The 20,623-nt window shown below is 37.4% G+C and overlaps 2 protein-coding genes across 3 annotated transcripts; one reads left to right on the top strand and one right to left on the bottom strand.

Moving 5' to 3' along the window:
- Nucleotides 1-1,244: 1,244 nt before the first annotated feature.
- LOC123878013 lies at nt 1,245-4,361 on the bottom strand. 2 transcript variants are annotated; one of them, XM_045925033.1, is made up of 3 exons: nt 4,191-4,361; nt 2,643-3,567; nt 1,245-1,941 (listed from the first exon to the last, which is right to left on the bottom strand). In XM_045925033.1, exons 1-3 carry the CDS (start codon nt 4,254-4,256, stop codon nt 1,328-1,330), a joined length of 1,605 nt encoding a protein of 534 aa, XP_045780989.1. In that variant the 5' UTR covers nt 4,257-4,361; the 3' UTR covers nt 1,245-1,327. The 2 variants fall into 2 exon arrangements, with proteins under 2 accessions (XP_045780989.1, XP_045780990.1); XM_045925034.1 differs by having other exon boundaries at nt 2,655-3,567.
- A 1,597-nt stretch (nt 4,362-5,958) lies between these two features.
- Nucleotides 5,959-20,361, top strand: LOC123878018 (proton-coupled amino acid transporter-like protein pathetic). Its single transcript, XM_045925041.1, has 10 exons — nt 5,959-6,076; nt 6,542-6,654; nt 7,573-7,714; nt 8,501-8,631; nt 9,251-9,381; nt 16,857-16,973; nt 17,254-17,451; nt 18,588-18,693; nt 19,229-19,445; nt 19,955-20,361. The coding sequence occupies exons 1-10, from the start codon at nt 6,074-6,076 to the stop codon at nt 20,150-20,152; spliced, it is 1,356 nt and encodes a 451-aa protein (XP_045780997.1). The 5' UTR covers nt 5,959-6,073; the 3' UTR covers nt 20,153-20,361.
- Nucleotides 20,362-20,623: the final 262 nt, after the last annotated feature.

Below are 20,623 nucleotides of genomic sequence, written 5' to 3'. Positions count from 1 at the left end.
AATTACGTCCCTGTCAAACTTGTTGTCATTGTCAATCATTTGTCAATGTCGTTTTTTCTCATATTTTTTCTTCACTATGCTTTGGATTCTAGGTTTTTGGAACTGAAATTGCCGTTCGTTGGAAATCTTCTAATAACAAAGTTCGCTAGTATATCATTGTAAAATTAAAATATTTCGAAACACCGACTTCTCGATGATTAATTATACTTAGATACCTAATAATTTTATCTTGTTGAGTTATTAAAATACAATAGGAGACAAAACTCTTCCTTGTCGCATACCAGCCAATCATCCTTTTATTTAGCAAAAATCTTAATAATGTACAACGACTTTTATGGTCTAACTACATAACACTGGTACGTTTTTAACTTGCGTTTCAACTTGTGGAGAGGTACATGCATCATAGGTATACGGTCTATAAATTGTACCAAGTAGCGCATGCGTTGACGTGCGTGCATGGGCATGGTTTGATGCATGCGCTATTACCAGCGAACATGAGGCATGCACACAGGCATAGGTATAGCCATGCCTTTAAAGGTGCCCACGCACTCGAACTGAACTGCAGCTGAACTTACGCGCGGCAGTGATGCGCTACGCGGTACGCGCGTCGCGACTGGAGAGAATATCGTGCGGGGCGCTGCTGCCGCGACGCGCAGTTCAGTTCAAGTGCGTGGGCACCTTAACGCAACTGATAGTTGAAAGTGCAAAGCTAGGTAGACCTTTATAGATTCAAAAAAACCGGGCAAGTGCGAGTCCAATTTGCACACCAAGGGTTCCGTACCATCGTACAAGATTATGTACTTTTTTTAATTTACATGGTGTCCATTTTGAAATTTTTATTACTGTGTTGTTAAAGTCATAGTGTCAATACAAATTACACACTTGCTGAAAATTTTAACTCTACCCGTAGCGAAAAACTCGTAAGTCTATGACTCTACCTATCATTACGGTTCATAAGAATATATACAGCCCGCTGACAGACAGACAGAATGGATGGATAGATAGATGTATGGATGGATAGGAAGGGTCCCGTTGGCACCATTCGGGTACAGAACTATAAAAACGTGTAACATGTGTTCCTAAACTAATGAACCGATTTTTACTTAGTTTGTTTTTGTTTGAAAGGTGGCTTGATCGAGAATGTTCTTAGCTATAATCCAAGAAAATCGGTTCAGTCGTTTGAAAGTTATCAGCTATTTTCTAGTTACTGTAACCTTCACTTGTCGGGGGTGTTATAAATTTTCAATTTACACTTGTTATTTATTTATGTGGTATTTTTACATATCACTTAAAAAATAGTATGTTAAAATTAAAATAGATATCTTGGCTATCCAAATCCAGGTACGTATTTAAAGGCACCGTAATTTTGTGGTACAGCATAGTTAATTATTGGCCTTAAGTAAGGTATCCTTGGATAGTTTTGCATATGCCCAATATTTGGATTATAATAATTATTTTTGTAAGGATTCATGTTATTACTGTAAAAACCGCTTGGTAGTTTTTGCACATTGTCTCCATTTAAATTGGGAATAAAAATTCTTTGTGGATGTTCAGAGGCTTCTATCAATTTGGCAATTACAGGATTAGCATTTACTGCATGTGGTGTTTCAGCCTTATTAGAAAGGTCTTCAAAATTATAATCTTTTACGAGGTCTCTGGAGTCTAGCGGTATTTCAGATATCTCATTAGGATCTAAGACGACATTTGGATTCACATCGTCACTTTCAGAGTTAACTATTGGTTTGTCTTCTATATTTCTATTAATGTCAGTATTTCCCTCTTGAGTTAGTACTCTTCTGAAATCAGTTGTATCAGGAGGACGATTTTTTACAAATCCTGGAACGATCAAACGACGTTGGGGTAATGTGGCTGGATGGGCGTGTGGAACTGAAATTGTGCTCCGGAACTGGGGAGGCGGTGTTAACGGAGTTGTTGGAGGATCTGAAATTAAAGCACAATGTTAATAAATTTAAAATTATTAAAAAAACCGGCCAAGTGCGAGTCAGACTCGCGCACTGAGGGTTCCGTAAGCGGGGTTTACTTTCCGACATTTTGCATTTTGACAAATCAAAAACTGTTATACATAAAAATAAACAAAAATATGTTTCAGAATGTGCAGGTAAAGCCCTTTCATATGATACCCCATTTGGTATAGTTTTCTTACTTTGAAAATTTAAACACTTTTTAATTATTATTTTTTAAATGATTGGACTAGAAATTTACGGTTTTCGAATTTATTCCTTTACTTGTGCTATAAATCAGAACTATAAAAACGTGTACAGTGTTGGACATAATTATTTAAAGCACACTGTAGTTAGGTACCACGCCGCATTCCCTAGTGCCTTTGTGTTTCTGTGTATCTGTCTGTGGCATCGTAGTTCCTAAACTAATGAACCGATTTTAATTTAGTTTTTTCGTTTGAAAGGTTGCTTGATCGAGAGTGTTCTTAGCTATTATCCAAGAAAATCGGTTCAGCCGTTTGAAAGTTATTAGCTCTTTTCTAGTTACTGTAACCTTCACTTGTCGGGGGTGTTATAAATTTTTAATTTACACTTGTACTAAACAACATCCGCCTACTTTCCAAATTGTGAACTCTAAGTATTTGAAAAATTTAATAAAATGGGAGGTAATGAAATACATACAACACACATTACCATGTGAAATATGATTTCTTGCTGTTATCTTTGTTTCAGGAACATTTCTTGCTTCTACGGGTTCAACAATTTCATCCCCAGCTTTTCCTTTGATCTCAATATTTATATTGCTAGGCTGCAACTTCATACTTCCTGTAACAGGTACGTCGTCAAACAAATCCCAAGACGAATTTGATTCATCATTTATAGGCTTAGGAATCTGATAAGAAAGGTTATGACCTTTCCTATCAGAATCTTCATCAGAGGCAATTTCGTCTTTAATTTCGTCTTCCTCATTTTGTAAATAATCTGCATCTTTGATTGCCCTTCTAAATGGTGTCGTAGTTTTTTCCAAGTCATTTAACTCACTAGTTATTTCTACTGTTTCAGTTTCTTTCATAGCATCTTTCGATTCACCAACTGCTTTAGCAGTAGCACTTCTACTTTCTCCTTTTTTACTTTCCTCTTTTGTAGCAGATTTAGATTCTCCTACTGTTTTAGCAGCAGCATCACTTTTTGTTTCGTGCTCAGTCATTTTAGATTCATCATGTATTTTAGCTGTGGCACTACTTCTTCGTGATGGTTTACTTTCTACTTTCTTCTCATCTCTAGTTTCAATTTCTGCTGCTTTTGAAGTCTCACTTCTTTCTTCAGATTCAACATATTTTTTATTGATTAACTCTGGATTAGCAGCACGACTCTCTTGTTTTGAATCTGCTTTTTCTAATCCTTCATTATCTGTTTCATCTTTTAAATATCGTGTTTTAGCAAGTATGTTTTCTAAAGAGCTATATATTTTATTCAAATCACTAGTGCTTATAACATCGTCTTTTTTGAGTAAAACCGAGAAAACATCATCAGTTTCATCAGGAATCCGCAGAGTTTGATGGTCAATTTTATAATTTGCATATTCAATATTTGTTATTGTAGTGTCCTGTAAAATTAATCAATTAAATTTGTGTTTAAATTGTCACAGAATTATTTTTTAGGGTTCCGTACCTCAAAAAGAAAAACGGAACCCTTATAGGATCACTTTGTTGTCTGTCTGTCTGTCTGTTTGTCTGTCTGTGTGTCTGTCTGTCTGTCTGTCCGTCGTGTCTGTCAAGAAACCTATAGGGTACTTCCCGTTGACCTAGAATCATGAAATTTGGCAGGTAGGTAAGTCTTATAGTACAACTACAGGAATAAATCTGAAAACCACCAATTTGTGCTCGCATCATTAAAAAAAAATATTAAAATATGTTACAATTTTCAAAGTAAGATAACTATACCAAATGGGGTATCACATGAAAGGGCTTTACTAGTACATTCTAAAATAGATTTTTATTTATTTTTGTACATGATAGTTTTTGATTTATCGTGCAAAATGTCGGAAAATTACCCGAGTACGGAACCCTCAGTGCGCGAGTCTGACTCGCACTTGGCCGGTTTTTTTGATTAATTCAGTAGGCTGTGCTTGAAAACCTGAATTTTCTATTGAAAAGAAACGTGCTTGCATAAAAGATGTCTGTCTTTTCGCTATACCTAAGAAGAAAGATAAAATAAGATTTAACTTACGTCTATTTGTCTCGCTATAGATATTGAAATAACGAAAAGGTTCAAAAACACTAACATCCTATTCATTATATCAAATAATTAACTTTATCATATTCGAAAAAGCTTTCAACTGCAAGGTGTTTACAACACCGACTGATTATGAATTGATTTGATTAAGTAGCAATAATAAAATCTATTTACATGAACTACTTGCAATGGCGTATTGGAAAAACGAAATCAATTTGCCACAGTAAATAAAATGGCCAGGCGTAAACAATTTCTAAAACAGTGACATTAAATACGTAAAAATTATAGGTAGTTGAAAAATGTATCTTTTGTACCGCAAATTAAGATTGAAAATAAATATTTCTATTATTATTCACATTGACTCTAATGTGGTGTGTATTTTGCTATATTTCAGTTTATGGTGATTAATTTTTACGCACATTAACAGGGCTTTCTCCGTCACTCGTTTCATACAATCGTAGTTCCAATTTCATTTGAATATTAAGCAACCAAAGTCCATGAAATTTTGCAGACATATTCTAGAAATATCTATGTCTGTGGTTTTCCAGATTTCTGTTAAAATATTCGGTTTCAAAGTTACGCGGTCTTAATACAAATCTTTGAGCCCCTGTAATTTTAAAACTACTTACATATTTTTAGAAAAATCTAAAACACCACAGACACATATATGAGTTTCTAGAATATGTCTGCAAAATCTCATGGACTTTGGTTGCTTAATATTCAAATGAAATTGGAACTACGATTGTATGAAGCGAGTGACGGAGAGAGCTCTCTTAACAACGTCAATCACGTTTTTAGGAATTCCATGTGGAGCAAACTGTAAAAGATGATGACCAGAACATCCATTAAAACTTGCTAACTAGGCATTATTCCGATAATGATACTAACATTAGATCGATTACTGTCTTCTACTCTAGTAACATAGATACCACAGATTGAACCACATCAAAATAAGCAGTTTTCATTCATGTTTATACATGGAATTATTTTTTAAGCCCCGACCCAAAAAGAGGGGTGTTATAAGTTTGACGTGTGTATCTGCGTATCTGTCTGTGGCATCGTAGCTCCTAAACTAATAAACCGATTTTAATTTATTTATTTTTTGGCTAAAAGGTGGCTTGATCGAGAGTGTTCTTAGCTATAATCCAAGAAAATCGGTTCAGCTGTTTGAAAGTTATCAGCTCTTTTCTAGTTACTGTAACCTTCACTTGTCGGGAGTGTTATAAATTTTAATTCACACTTGTTCTATATGTTTTCCTAAAATGGGGGTAGGTATTTGAAAGTATAACTGCAAGAGACAAGGATATCGGATAAGATGAAACCCATAGAATAGAAGGAGAAGAACTATTGCATCAAAAGATCCAGAGTTAGTTTTCAGTAGGACACTTCTTCGTAATTATTCTAAAAGAATATTTATTTTGGTATGGCCAAGGTAAAGCATACTAACCTTTTAAGATTTTATTTTTATTCAGGTACAAGTTAGCCCTTTACTACGATCTCACCTGGTGGTAAGTGATGACTGATCATGCAGGCTAAGAATGGAAGTGGCCTACCTTGGAACGAATATGGTCAATATGGCAGTTTTTATTAAACTCTTTTAAACCCTTATGTAAATAAAGCACCAATTTCAACCGAGAAATTTATACATATTTATAAAGTCCGATCCTCGAAAATCCTATTTGCAAAGAATATTTTAAGAAATAACAACTGGTTAGTAATTGTGTCATATAATATGATAGAAGAATAAATTTGAATATCCTTCAACGGAAAAAGAATTTGAAGAGACATTTCGACATCTTTTTTGAACAAGGGTATTTTTGTGAATAATTTGTAGATGTTTTATTGGAGTTACATTTAATCTTTATATGTGAAAGACAATGGTATGTGAACGTGATATAATAATTTCTATTTTGTATAATAAGTAACACGAATAAATTAGCACGACGGACGGACGGACGGACGAACAGACAAACAGTATCTATTTTCTATGATAAGTAACACGAGTATATACGAGTAAATCGCTTATTACACAAAATGGATTAAATATTTTTTTTGCAATTGCAAAAATTTGTTTAAACACAACTTTTAAGCTAAGCGGGCAGTAGACCTGTCGTAGAGGCGATGGCCGTTGGAGTCGGAAAGTCCTTGGGTGGAGACCGCATATAAACAAGCTAGTGTGGGACGCCCTCCAGCACGGTGGACTGACGATATTAAGCGGCTGACAAGAAGTGGCTGGATGAGGAAGGCTGAGGACTGGGTGTGGTGGCGCTCTTTAGGGAAGGCCTATGTCCAACAGTGGACGTCCACAGTGATGATGATGATGATGGGCTGAATGTCTTTTTCAGTCGGCTCAGCCGTCTGGAGGGTGCCGCGGTAACTGGAAGAACTACGCCTCGACAGAAGCGGAAGAAGAAGCATTCGACTATGTGAAATGGAGAGTCAATCCAAAACCTACGGGGTACGAATAGATATAGACCTTGTCTTTACATATACAAGATAAAGTTAAGCCTCAATAGCTCAACGGTTATAGCACTGGACTGAAATCCGAAAGGTCGGCGGTTCAAACCCCACCCGTTGCACTATTGTCGTGCCCACTCCAAGCTTTACGCTTAGTTGGAGGGGAAAGGAAAATGTTAGTCATGATTCAAATGGCTAATATTTTTTTTAACAGCACTAAATCCCGACTACTACCCGCGAACTGCCGATAGCTATAGCGTAAGATGTTGTAAAATTCGAAAAAAAATCCGAAAGCTGTGAATTTGTGGTTATATCACAAAAAAACTTGCCAAGTGCGAGTCAGACTCGCGCACTGAGGGTTCCGTACTCGGGTATTTTTTCCAACATTTTGCACGATAAATCAAAAACTAGCTATTATGTTACATAAAAATAAACAAAAATCTGTTTTAGAATGTACAGGTAAAGCCCTTTCATTATGATACCCCACTTGGTATTGTTATCTTACTTTGAAAATTGAAACATGTATTAATTTTTTTTTTAATGATGTAACCACAAATCCGCGGTTTTCAGATTTATTCCTGTACTTGTGCTATAAGACGTACCTACCTGCCAAATTTCATGATTCTAGGTCAACGGGAAGTATCCTATAGGTTTCTTGACAGACACGACGGACGGACAGACAGAAAGACAAAGTGATCCTAGGGTTCCATTTTTCCTTCTGGGTACGGAACCCCAAATATTAAAATGAAGTTCATGAAAAATTTAATTGACTAAATAATTGATTTAGATGGCGAAGTCCGTTATTAATTTGCAGTGTTTTACCAGTTCTACATAAAAGTATTCGGTGTACCTTGTATGATGGTACGGAACCCTTCGTGTGTGAGTCCAACTCGCACTTGACCGGTTTTTTTTTTTTCAGGTTCGTGGGTTCCGTGGCGCACGTAATCAAGGGCGCGCTCGGCGGAGGCATCTTGGGCGGCCACGTAGCATTTATGAAGGCTGGCCTGGTCGCTATGCCTTTTGTCTTAATTTTCGGAGTGTACATGACATACTGCTTGTATGTAAGTATATCTTCATTGAAGTGTTGTGGTTATTTATACTGTACTATAGTACAAACAATTACAGTACAGAAACAAGTACAGCAAAATTTTAAAAACGTGTGATTCAGCTATAACTGAAGCCTGTTTATTCGTCTGTCTGTCTGTCTGTTTGAAAGGGCTAATCTTCGGAACGGCTGAACCTTTCGACGAGACATTCACAGACGGGTAGAGGATTAACCAGAGGCAACTTTTTAACCGACTCTCAAAAAAAGGTGGAGTTTTGTTTCCCTACCTATGTGCACCTAGCCACGGCCAAGGCCTCCCACCAGACCAGACCTGAGGCAATTTAGAAAATATAAATTCCTAGATTGCTCCTGCCGGGAATCGAACCCGGGACCTCCTACTTATAATGGCTTACCACTGCACCAGGGAGGTCGTCAATCCGATTGTTTTTTGACAAATGTGACGTGATATTTTGTAATTAACCCCCGACCCGAAAAGAGGGGTGTTATAAGTTTGACGTGTGTATCTGTGTATCTGTCTATGGCATCGTAGCTCCTAAACTAATGAACCAATTTTAATTTAGTTTTCTTTGTTTGAAAGGTGGCTTGATTGAAAAAGTTCTTAGCTATAATCCAAGAAAATCGGTTCAGCCGTTTGAAAGTTATCAGCTCTTTTCTAGTTACTGTAACCTTCACTTGTCGAGAGTGTTAATTTACACTTGTTATTGTTAATTTTGATATCTTTGTAAACCTGTATATGTATATTTTTAGCGAATAAATGATTGATTGATTGATTGATTGACAGATTCTAGTGCGATCGGCGCAGGTGCTGTTCAAGAGAACCCGGGTCTCCTCAATGTCGTACCCTGACGTTGGCGAAGCAGCCATGGCTTGCTTCCCGAATCCTCGTGTGGCGAAATGGGCAACCGTTTTCAGGTAACTTTTTTAATTTCACTAGATTTTAGGGTTCCGTATCTCTGCCGGCGTGCCCTGTCATCTGCGACGTTAAAAAACGTGCGGTTTATAAGATTCCGTACCCGAAGGATACCAACAGGATCCTATTACTGTCCGTCTGTTTGTCGGTCTGTATCTCATTAACTGTAATACCTAGGTAGAGAGTTGAAATTTTCACAGAATGTGTATTTCTATTGCCGCTATAAAAACAACATGAAATTAAAAAATATTAAAAAGGTTTTTTTAATTTATAGACTAGCGCTTGGTTGCAAAGACCTGCTACCAAGTGATGCTGTAGCCTAAGATGGAGCGCGCTTGCCTAGAAGTATTTCTTGTACGATCGATGGTACGGAACACTTCGTGTGCGAATCAGACTCGCACTTGGCTGGTTTTTTATTTTCCTATTAGCTCGTTTCCCTGAACAGGGTATAAATTGAAATACTGTTTGTAGGTCAAAGCTAAGCAGAAGCTGGAATTGAAACAGCGCCATCTAGCTAGATGGCGCTGTTTCAATTCCATACAAAACGCAGTTAACTTTTACGCGATCGAATAGGTTAAAAATCTCCCACTAGGCACACTGATTCCAAACTCCGTGTTCTAGGTATTCCATCGATGCCATCATCTGCCTCGATCTGTTTGGCGCGTGCGCATGTTACCAGCTCATAATCGCTAAATCCATCAAGCAGCTTGTAGAGGATACCCAAAAACCTACTATCGCAGGCTTAGGACCTGGTAAGATGTATATCTATTTAGGTTTTGATGACTACCCTGGTGCAGTGGTAAGCGCTGTGGTCTTATTAGTGGGAGGTCCCGGGTTCGATTCCCGGCAGGTGTGGGAATTTCATAATTTCTAAATCACTGGTCTGGCCTGGTAGGAGGCTTCGGCGGTGGCTAGTTACACCCCTACCGGCAAAGCCGTGCCTCCAAGCGATTTAGCGTTCCGGTATGATGCCGTGTAGAAATCAAAGGTATACGGGTTTAAGGTAATTGCTATTTGACAAATCGCAAAAATGCTGTACTTTGAAGTAAATTGTTTATTTTTCTAAAGCATTAACAGCTATTAAATACATGCAATTAAAAACTTCAGTTTGTGAAGATTATAAGGGCCTTTTTTAATTTAGTATACATTATCCCAATAATAAAAAAAAACCAAGTTGAAAACATTGCTGTTCGCAACTTGTTCTGTAAAAGTTTTCTTTAACATCTTGATACTTTGAAGCCAACCTCCAGAAAATGATATGTTTAGGTTTAGCAATCAATTTTAACTGTTAGTTTTATACTAAATGTTTTTCGTTTCTTAAATAATCTAAAACTAACCAAAAAACTTCCTGTGCTATTTATTTTCTTGCAGGCGCTCTATGGAATTCAGTGTCCACTGGACTGTCATGGCGGAAGGACTGTGCGCGTCATTTCGTCGCAAAATATTATTTAAAATGAATATAAGCTTATTATTTTTGAATGAAAGTTGTGTTTATAATCGTTGAAAAATAAAATAGGGATTTTTTCATTTCTAAATGAAGCCTGCTTATATACTAAATTTTATTCTAAAGTTACGGTTTTACCAGGTAAATACTCGGAGGTTGTCATAGATTATGATGACAGATAGTAAGTGTTCTAAATAGGTATTATACCTATGTTAGGAGATAGCGCGCCTCGTTCCGGGTGCCGTGTTCCGAAATGGATTTCGTAGTAGTGCAAGTTTGGTGCAAGCCCCACATGACGGAGGGGTATGCGTCAGGCATTTCCTGTGTACAAAAAAAAGACCTATATTTCGGATCCATATTTCATCACTGACAATATGCACTATTCAAAGACTGTTCTTCAAGCATTGAGGAATTTTGGACAGAGACATCTCGAAGGTTCCCGAAGGCTGCCTGAGTTAGATTTGTCGGCTAGCTAGCTTTTTTCGAAATTGGACTTACTTAGCTGGATTGTGTGTTAGAGATTTCTTATGAGATATTATATGTACATAATATAACCATCATAAGGAAGCTCAGATTCATGCTGCGGGCAATGGGGAGAGCCTAAAGGTTGGAACGCCATTTCTGCGGCCGTGTTTTCTGCCATATATACCTTAGATACCTGCAAGCCAAGAGTGAATAGACATCTTCCAGGTAAGCGTGCTCCAACTTGGACCTCATCATTGCTTTCTTTAAAGCATGATTGTCGTCAAGCGCAAGCGCAAAGATTCAGGCGGCGCAAACCCGTAGCATGTGGAAGACCCTATTAAAGACCTATGTTTACTGTGGACGTCTGTCGGTTGATGTTGATGATTATGTCTTTAGTGCAAGTAGTTCAGTAGTTTCAGAGTTTATCGATAACAAACAAACAAACCTTTCCTCTTCATAATATATGTACTTAGTAGCGCAAACTTGGAAAAAATCTCGTGGAAACTCTTTGATTTTCCGAGATAAATGTCATTTTACCTGGCAGCCCTAATCAATTTTATCACTGATAATAATAACTAATTCATAACCGTTAAAACTAAGTGTCAAAATCTCGTTTTTCTAGTCGAGTTCCGTAGGCTCTTTGAACCCACCGCATTATTATCCCAAGAAAACCTACCATTAGATGTAGGAATAATGGAAAGAGGTCACAACCCTCAGCAATAAAGAATACGATGCGGAGAGAGATGTCACTCTCAAGGTCTTTAAATGTATCCATGCAAAAAACCACGTCGACTGGTTGCTCCGTTGCAGCGTGATTGAATATTAAACCAACAAACACACTTTCGCATTTGAAATATGGCCAGTGATTATAAGAAACAGTTTAAATCTCTCTCTGCTCTCCGAGAGACGTTAGGCAAAGTGAACACGAATTATGACACTTCTGTGTTCTTATACAAGCTTAGGTCTCTCAATTTTGTCAATTAATGTCAAATTTCTTTCTCAGATCAAAACCTAGTAAGTGGTTTAAATTCAAGAGAAGTTTAGGCCGTAGTCTTCAACAAGAAACTCGGCGGTTGCTCTTTTCAAAGATTTGATATACAATATTAAATTGCTTAAAACGCACATAACTGAAAAGTTAGTAGTGCGTGATTCCAGGATCGAACCCCCGACCTTCGATTAGGAGGCGGACGTTCTAACCACTAGGCTATGACAGTTTTTAAATTAAAGGGGTTTAAATATTTTAGTGTGAAGACTGGCCTACACATTTATTCATTAGATGTGCATCACTTTCTTTTTTAGGGTTCCGTACCTCAAAATGAAAAACGGAGCTCTTAAAGGATCACTTCGTTGTCTGTCCATTTGTCCGTCCGTCCGTCAAGAAAACCTATACAGTACTTCCCGTTGATCTAGAATCACGAAATTTGTTCTCGGATTTATTCCTTTACTTGGGCTATGAGAGTTGAGACCTATCTACCTGCCCATAATTCTAGGTTAACGGGAAATACCCTATCGGTTTTCTTGACAGACACGACAGACGGACAGACGGACAGAAAGACAGACAACAAAGTGATCCTATAAGGGTCCCGTGTTTCCTTTTGAGATATGGAACCTTAAAAACATTATGTAAGTATGCAAAGTATTTCCCTTGCAAGCCATATTTAACAGTTGACATGTAGAGGTCATTGACTTTTCCTATCTTACTTTTAAGTTTTAATGCATCATTAAGTATTTACTGTTTTGACATGGTATTTAGATAATGGGTGATATTTATTTTATTTTATCTAATTCCTTTGAAAAACTTAGTAAGGCGCATTAATCTATAAAAAACCTAGCCAGTTCATAGACTTACTATGTTTTAAAATGGTCAAAGCGACTTACTAGCTTTTAATTTTACTTTAATGTGGGTGTCCTTACAATACAACGGGACATACTATGAAAGTTAGGCTTATGACATAAAACGATTTTCGGAAAAATGACATTTACTTTGTTTTGATATGGGGCGGTCGATATAATTAGGTACTAGGGTAAAGGCTCAAGTAAATGAACAGATTGGACGTTTTTACATGTATTAAGAGCTGGAATAAAAAACCGGCTGATATACCTTTTTTAAATATTTTCTTACAAATTCTTACACTTTTTTCAATTTCAATTTCAAAACCGTGTTCCGTTCAAACCGTTCAAAAGTGCGTGTGCGTGCGTCCATGTGTGTGTGTGAGTGTGTGTGAGTATATACTTGTCTGTATGTTTGTACGAGTGTTTGTTAGTGTGGTATTGCGTTGTATAACCACATGTGTAGCGAACAGAGTCAAAGCTTCATACAAGCGCGCTACGATAGGTACACTACTACAAGCTTGAGGCGCGTGTGTGCGTGAGCACAGGCGCTACGTCGCGTACGGAGAGAAATCGGTTTATACCGGCTCGGCCTGTGCTCAAGCTCAGGGGCTGCAGTACACGTCGCGCGTCGTGTTTTCATTTAATTTAATGTTAATGATAATAATTTAAATAGTGTTTAAAATCTATTTTCTTGAACTGTCATAGATTTTGTTCAAAATCAATATCTGAGGATCCCTAGGATCACAAAACAGGATATTGTTACCAAATTTAAAAAAATCGACGCCATTTTGAAATTCTTTGTTAATTGACCGATTTCGTTCAAAATCGATATTTAAAGCTCCCTGGGATCACAAAATAAGAAACTGTTACCAAAATTTAAAAAAGTCGACGCCATTTTGAAATTCTTTGTAAATTGACCGATTTCGTTCAAAATCGATATTTAGAGCTCCCTGGGATCACGAAATAAGAAACTGTTACCAAAATTTAAAAAAGTCGACGCCATTTTGAAATTCTTTGTTAATTGACCGATTTCGTTCAAAATCGATATTTAGAGCTCCCTGGGATCACGAAATAAGAAACTGTTACCAAAATTTAAAAAAGTCGACGCCATTTTGAAATTCTTTGTAAATTGACCGATTTCGTTCAAAATCGATATTTAGAGCTCCCTGGGATCACGAAATAAGAAACTGTTACCAAAATTTAAAAAAGTCGACGCCATTTTGAAATTCTTTGTTAATTGACCGATTTCGTTCAAAATCGATATTTAGAGCTCCCTGGGATCACGAAATAAGAAACTGTTACCAAAATTTAAAAAAGTCGACGCCATTTTGAAATTCTTTGTTAATTGACCGATTTCGTTCAAAATCGATATTTAGAGCTCCCTGGGATCACGAAATAAGAAACTGTTACCAAAATTTAAAAAAGTCGACGCCATTTTGAAATTCTTTGTTAATTGACCGATTTCGTTCAAAATCGATATTTAGAGCTCCCTGCGATCACAAAATAAGAAACTGTTACCAAAATTTAAAAAAGTCGACGCCATTTTGAAATTCTTTGTTAATTGACCGATTTCGTTCAAAATCGATATTTAGAGCTCCCTGGGATCACAAAATAAGAAACTGTTATCAAAATTTAAAAAAGTCGACGCCATTTTGAAATTCTTTGTTAATTGACCGATTTCGTTCAAAATCGATATTTAGAGCTCCCTGCGATCACAAAATAAGAAACTGTTACCAAAATTTAAAAAAGTCGACGCCATTTTGAAATTCTTTGTTAATTGACCGATTTCGTTCAAAATCGATATTTAGAGCTCCCTGGGATCACAAAATAAGAAACTGTTACCAAAATTTAAAAAAGTCGACGCCATTTTGAAATTCTTTGTTAATTGACCGATTTTGTTCAAAATCGATATTTAGAGCTCCCTGGGATCACAAAATAGGAACCTGTAACCAAAATTTAAAAAAGTTGGCACCATTTATAATTCTTTCTAAATTGACTGATTTCGTTCAAAATCGATATTTAGATCTATCGATCGATATTTAAAGATCGATATTTAAACTAGGCAATCACAACAAAAACAAACTTTACCATCTTGTTGAACAAATAACTATTGTTAATTAAATTGTATCCTCCAGTGCCAGCCCTACCAAAATAGTTATAAATTTTGCTCGCTTCTTAGAAGCTTTGCCTCTGTTTGCTACTCTATGGTATAACACCATGTTAGTAAATCTTAGTATATTTTTAACCGACTTTAAAAAAAGGAAGAGGTTCTGAATTCGTCGGTATCTTTTTTTTTATGTATGTTCCCCGATTACTCAAAGACGCCTGGACTGATTTGGATTTTTTTTTTGTTTGATAGGGTATACTTTGCAAGTGGTCCCATATAAATTTGGTAAAGATCTGATGAATATCTTTGAAGATGGAGAACAGAACTCCTCAATGGATAAGAGCAAATTCAATTTTTTTTTAAATGTATGTTCACCGATTGCTCAAAGACGCCTGGACCGATTTGGAAATAGTTTTTTTTTGAAAAGCTAGGTATACTTTGCAGGTGGTCCCATATAAATTTGATGAAGTTCTGATGAATATCTTCTGAGATGGAGAACAGAACTCCTCAATGGATAAGAGCAAATTGCTCGCGATCAGTGTAATTGCTTAGTAAACAGTAGGGTTTTAGCTGGGCATGGCATATTATTATAGTACAGTGGGGCCACTAAAAATTTTGAAATAAAAAAATTTCAAAATAAAAATAAAACCGACTTCAAAAACCACAATAACTTAAATTATTTTTTACTTTTTAGTGTTTGTGATTTTGAAGTCGGTTTTATTTTTCTTTTGAATTTTTTTTATATTTATTCTGGTATTCTGCTTTCTTGGATATGGATCCCTCTTGGGTATCCCCATTTCTCTCTGTCTTTGGTACTATCAAGCTAATTTTCTCTCGCGATTTGCACAATAGCATTAGACCAACGCGTCTTCGGTCTACCTACCTGTCTTTCTTTCATCTGTAAAAATCGATACAATATGACCATTTGCATTTCAGTTTTAGGGCATGTCTCAAGGTGTCTGTAGGCTTTGTCTTTTTTCTTATGTCTTCAATTCTCACTTTGAATATTTTTTGCTTAATTTATGCACCTTGCCATCGCCCTTTAGCAAGTCACTATTTCTTTTTATATTCTTTGTCTGGACCCATGTTTGGCTGGCATAGGTAAGGCATGGCAGGATGCATGTATCTATAACGGATCTTTTAAGATGTACTGGGTAAGCTCCTTTCATTCTTTCCTTTTGTGCCCAGTAAAACAAGCATACTCGGGCTACTTTGAGAACCCATTAGCAGCTAACAGCAAGGCCTGGACTCAAATTTTTATATGTGGAAGCTGTATTTCCTCGTTGCGTTTATGAGCAAATAAGAATAGTTAACTACTTTTACTAAAAAAAAATTTTATAATTTGGCGCAAACCATCTAAACACCATGATGATTATTATTTCTGCATTGTGAATATTACCAGAAGAAACAGCAAAAAAAATTGTTCCAAGCGGCTCTATTGTAACTTGCAGTCTTCTAAAACAGGTTTTATTTATTATTATTATGTAAAATAGTTTTTGATTTATCGCGCAAAATGTAGAAAAAAATATACAATAAGTCAAAAACTGAAAATCTGACATTTTTTTTAAAATTCCAAGGCGAAAATATACTTAAGAATTTATTAATAGGAATCGAGAGTTTATGCACTAGATAGAGTTCGTTCATTCACTGAAATTCCCAGTTCATTTACTGGCAATTTATCCTTTTGTTAAATAAAATAATTTATAATAATTAATACCACGCATTTTTTTGCGTTTTTGATATTTAAATAATTTAAGAGTGTATACCTACTGTGTATAGACACAGATAAAAAAAAATATAAAAATTATATATAGAACGATTCTCATACATATATCTTAATTTTAGGTCAAAGTCAGGGTAGTCCTTATTCGTTCATGTACTGGATCTTTTACCCTCCTACGTCAAAATACTAAAAGTCCGCGTAAATTTCGCAGATTGAAATGTCTGCTTGATTAATTGTCAATAGAGGGTCATGACATGTCAAAATTGCTAGTTTGAAGGTGAAATCGTCAATGTCATTCGCATAGGTTTTCCTCTTAATAAAAATTGCCATACCCCTTCCAGGTTAGCCCGCTTCCATGTTAGATTACATCATCACTTACCGCCAGGTGTGATTGAAGTCAAGGGCTAACTTGTATCTGAATAAAAAAATGGTATATAGGCGGTACAAAATGAAAACTCACTCGCCATTTTAACTCTAAGACCCGTCGCGCACTGTAGTTGAACTTTGCTTTTGTAATAAAAGTGCATTTTTATGACTTTTTGTTTATGGTTTGTTTCACCCCCTTCCGGGTTATCACTTTATGTAATGGACAGAGTATTTATACATTAGAATAATCATAATTATTTGCTGATTTATTATTATTGTACAATTCCAGGATATCCTGATCTAAGGGTCTACTTGGCGGCCATGATAATTCCTGTGATATGTATTTGTCTGATAACACATTTGAAATACTTGGCCCCGTTTTCCATTGCTGCTAACGCAGTCGTATGTGAGTATAATTTCGTCATCAACCCATCGCCGGCTCAGTACTGAGCATGGATCTCCACTACAGTCCAAAAAGCCCTTATAAAGATCCGCCCAGGGCCAATGCCAATTCCGTGTGAACGGAGTCTTAGGTTGAAATCTTTCTTCTTGTTTAAGTTCCAGTTAAAACGAGACAAATTTATAGCAGCGGTATAACGCTGTCTCGTTTTAACATTGTCTTAAGTCTGAGCAAATTCAAAGTGCACTCTATAGATCTCAGCCTTATTTAAAGTTTCTTGTTCCAGTGCTGTGCGTATTTATAACAGTCTATTACGCTATGCTCAACAACCCTGGCTTCAAGGGAATGCAGGCGAGCACGACGGTGTACAGCTTTTTCGAGTTCGTGGGCATGACCGTGTTCAGCATGTCCTGCGTGGGCGTGGTGATACCTATCGAGAACAACATGAAGGACCCCAGATTGTATCCAAAGGCGTTGGTCACTGGTGAGTAGTATCCAACCCTAGCGTCAAGGGACTGCAGACGACCATGATGGTGCAAAGCTGTTTCGAGTTCGTGGGCATGACCGTGTTCAGCGTGTCCTGCGTGGGCGTGGTGATACCTATCAAGAACAACATGAAGGATCCCAGATTGTATCCAAAGGCGTTGGTCACTAGTGAGTAGTATCCAACCCTAGCGTCAAGGGACTGCAGACGACCATGTCGGTGCAAAGTTTTTCGAGTTCGTGGGCATGACCGTGTTCAGCGTGTCCTGCGTGGGCGTGGTGATACCTATCGAGAATAACATGAAGGATCCCAGATTGTATCCAAAGGCGTTGGTTGCTGGTGAGTAGTGCCAACCGAACCCTAGCTTCAAGGGACTGGACTATAGCTTCTTCGAGTTCGTGGGCATGACCATGTTCAGCATGTCCTGCGTGGGCGTGGTGATACCTATCGAGAACAACATGAAGGATTCCAGATTGTATCCAAAGGCGTTGGTTGCTGGTGAGTAGTGCCAACCGAACCCTAGCTTCAAGGGACTGGACTATAGCTTCTTCGAGTTCGTGGGCATGACCGTGTTCAGCATGTCCTGCGTGGGCGTGGTGATACCCATCGAGAACAGCATGAAGGATTCCAAGCTGTATCCAAAGGCGTTGGTCGCTGGTAAGTAGTGTCAAACCTAAGGTTGAAATTTCAAAAATCCTTTCTTACATTACAACGTCATAATAGCCTATCTGCATGCCTTTGAGCCCGATTCGTCCAGTAGTTTGAGTTGTGCGTTGATGGATTAGTCAGTCAATAAGTCAGTTGTCACCTTTTTTTGTATGTGTACCAGAAAGTTGTAACAATCAAGAGAAAAAGAAAGAAAAGTGGGCAGGGAAGCACTTCACACTAATATTATAAAGGCGAAAGTTTTAATGTGTGTGTGTGTGTTTGTTACTCCTTCACGCAAAATTACTGGACGGATTTGGCTGAAATTCGGAATGGAGATAGATAATATCCTGGATTAGCACATAGGCTACTTTTTATCCCGGAAAACCAAAGAGTTCCCACGGGATTTTTAAAAAACGTAAATCCACGCGAACGAAGTCGCGGGCATCAGCTAGTTTTGATAATAATATCATTCAAGTATATCTTTTCAGGCATGGCTTTCAATATAACAGCTGTTTCCTTGGTGTCCTTCTTCGGATATGTCGGTTACTTGGAAGCATGTGAATCTCCTATCACTGTCAACTTTCCAATGACAATGTTAGTATTCTCCCAAGCAATCGATACTTCATTATTATCGATACCTTAGTATAGCGTTCTAATAAAAAAAGAATACCTGGCTGTGTCTGTTGTGGGCTCTTCTTAGATCTGGGCGCGTTTGGAACCCTCATAGCTTTACTTTTTAACCCCGAACCAAAAAGAGGGGTGTTATAAGTTTGACGTGTGTATCTCTGTATCTGTGTATGTATGTGTATCTGTGTATCTGGTTGTGGCATCGTAGCTCCTAAACTAATGAACCGATTTTAATTTAGTCTTTTTTGTTTGAAAGGTGGCTTGATCGAGAGTGTTCTTAGCTATCATCCAAGAAAATCGGTTCAGCCGTTCGAAAGTTATCAGCTCCTTTCTAGTAACTGTAACCTTCACTTGTCGGGGGTGCTATAAATTTTTAATTTACATTTGTAAGTTAACGTCTAATTATCACTCCTGCATCATTGTTTGACAACAAGAAAGTGTACAATAGTTCCCAATTTGAATAAATGACTTTGACTTTAATCAAGAAACTAATAATCTCCAGATTCCCGAAGATCCTGAAAGGTCTAATTGCCATGATGATCTACGTGACTCACGCTCTCAACTTCTGGGTGCCGTTCAACCTGGTGTTTTTCTACCTCAAGTCTTTGCACAAGCAGGAAGACGAGTACAAATGGGAGCTTATTTACAGGGCCATTATTGTTACAATTATAGGGATTGTGGCCATTGTGTTCCCCAGTATCAACGCTCTTATGGGATTTGTAAGTATCTCTATCTTTCTCCGTTTCTCTCATTCTCTCTCTCTCTATCTCTCTCATTACTCTACCGGTGCTGTTACAAAACGGATGCCATGTGACACCACTGCTAACCTAAGAAATTACGTTGTTACTCAGTATTAACGCCCTTAAGGAATTTATAAGTATCTCTATATTTCTCCGTTTCTCTCACTCTCTCTCTTTCTCTCTCTCCCTTACTCTACCGGTGCTGTTACAAAACGGATGCTATGTGACACTGCTATCTTAAGAAGTTACACTGTTTCCCAGTATCTACGCTTTTTGTGAGTGTCTCTTCTTTTCTTCTTCTTGACTCATTTTGTGTCGCTTAGAGATCTCGTATTGGACCCTATCGGCTCTTAACGCTTCTAGTAGGAGATTTCGACTGGATACGGCATCCTACCAGAACGCCAAATCCCTTGCGGTATGGCATTTGTAGGATCAAAGTGACCAGTAGGTAATAATATCTACTTAGTACAGTTGTTGTATTGTTTCAGCTTGGCGCCTTCTGCCTGTCTAACATGGCGTTCATTTGGCCCAACATGATCTATTTAATGGTGGTCTGGCAGAGACCCGGCCTGGGCAAGTACAAGTGGCGGCTGTGGAAGTCTATCATTCTCATCATCATTGGCCTCTTCATATTCTTGTGCAGTAGCATCGTCAATATCAATGAGCTGGCGACCATATTTAGATAGACGAAGCATTTTATCTTATTATACTCTATTCACGGAAGAAGTATAGGGTTCTCTCTATTATGTAGAAGAGGTCAAAGAGCCAAAAATCTCAGTGGGCGTTAACCATTTTGAGTTCCTAACCAATCACAAACAAAATTATGTTTTCGAATTGAATTTAGAACGTTTTTTGAACAGTCAGTTCGCCTAATGGGACACGGTCTTTAGAAATCTTAGTCTCGCGTGCGTATCGCGACTGTATCGCTACAAACGCGCGTCAACGGCGCGTTTAAAAAACGTGGTGTGCAAAGGCTCAGTGCTTATTCGCAAAACTATATAAAAATATAAATATGTTTTATATTTTGAGGAATGCCCTCTTGAAATTCCCCAATAGCTATCTTCGCAACATTGTTATTTAGGTATGATTTAAAATATGTGAATTGTATTACTTATTACAAATTTCAAAAATAATTTCGTCAATACTATCGAAATTGT

The sequence above is a fragment of the Maniola jurtina genome, chromosome 25 (assembly GCF_905333055.1).
Source record: "Maniola jurtina chromosome 25, ilManJurt1.1, whole genome shotgun sequence".
In the NCBI taxonomy this organism is placed as follows: domain Eukaryota; kingdom Metazoa; phylum Arthropoda; class Insecta; order Lepidoptera; family Nymphalidae; genus Maniola; species Maniola jurtina.
Note: the sequence above shows the minus strand (reverse complement) of the source record. Positions and strands in the feature narration are given on the sequence as shown.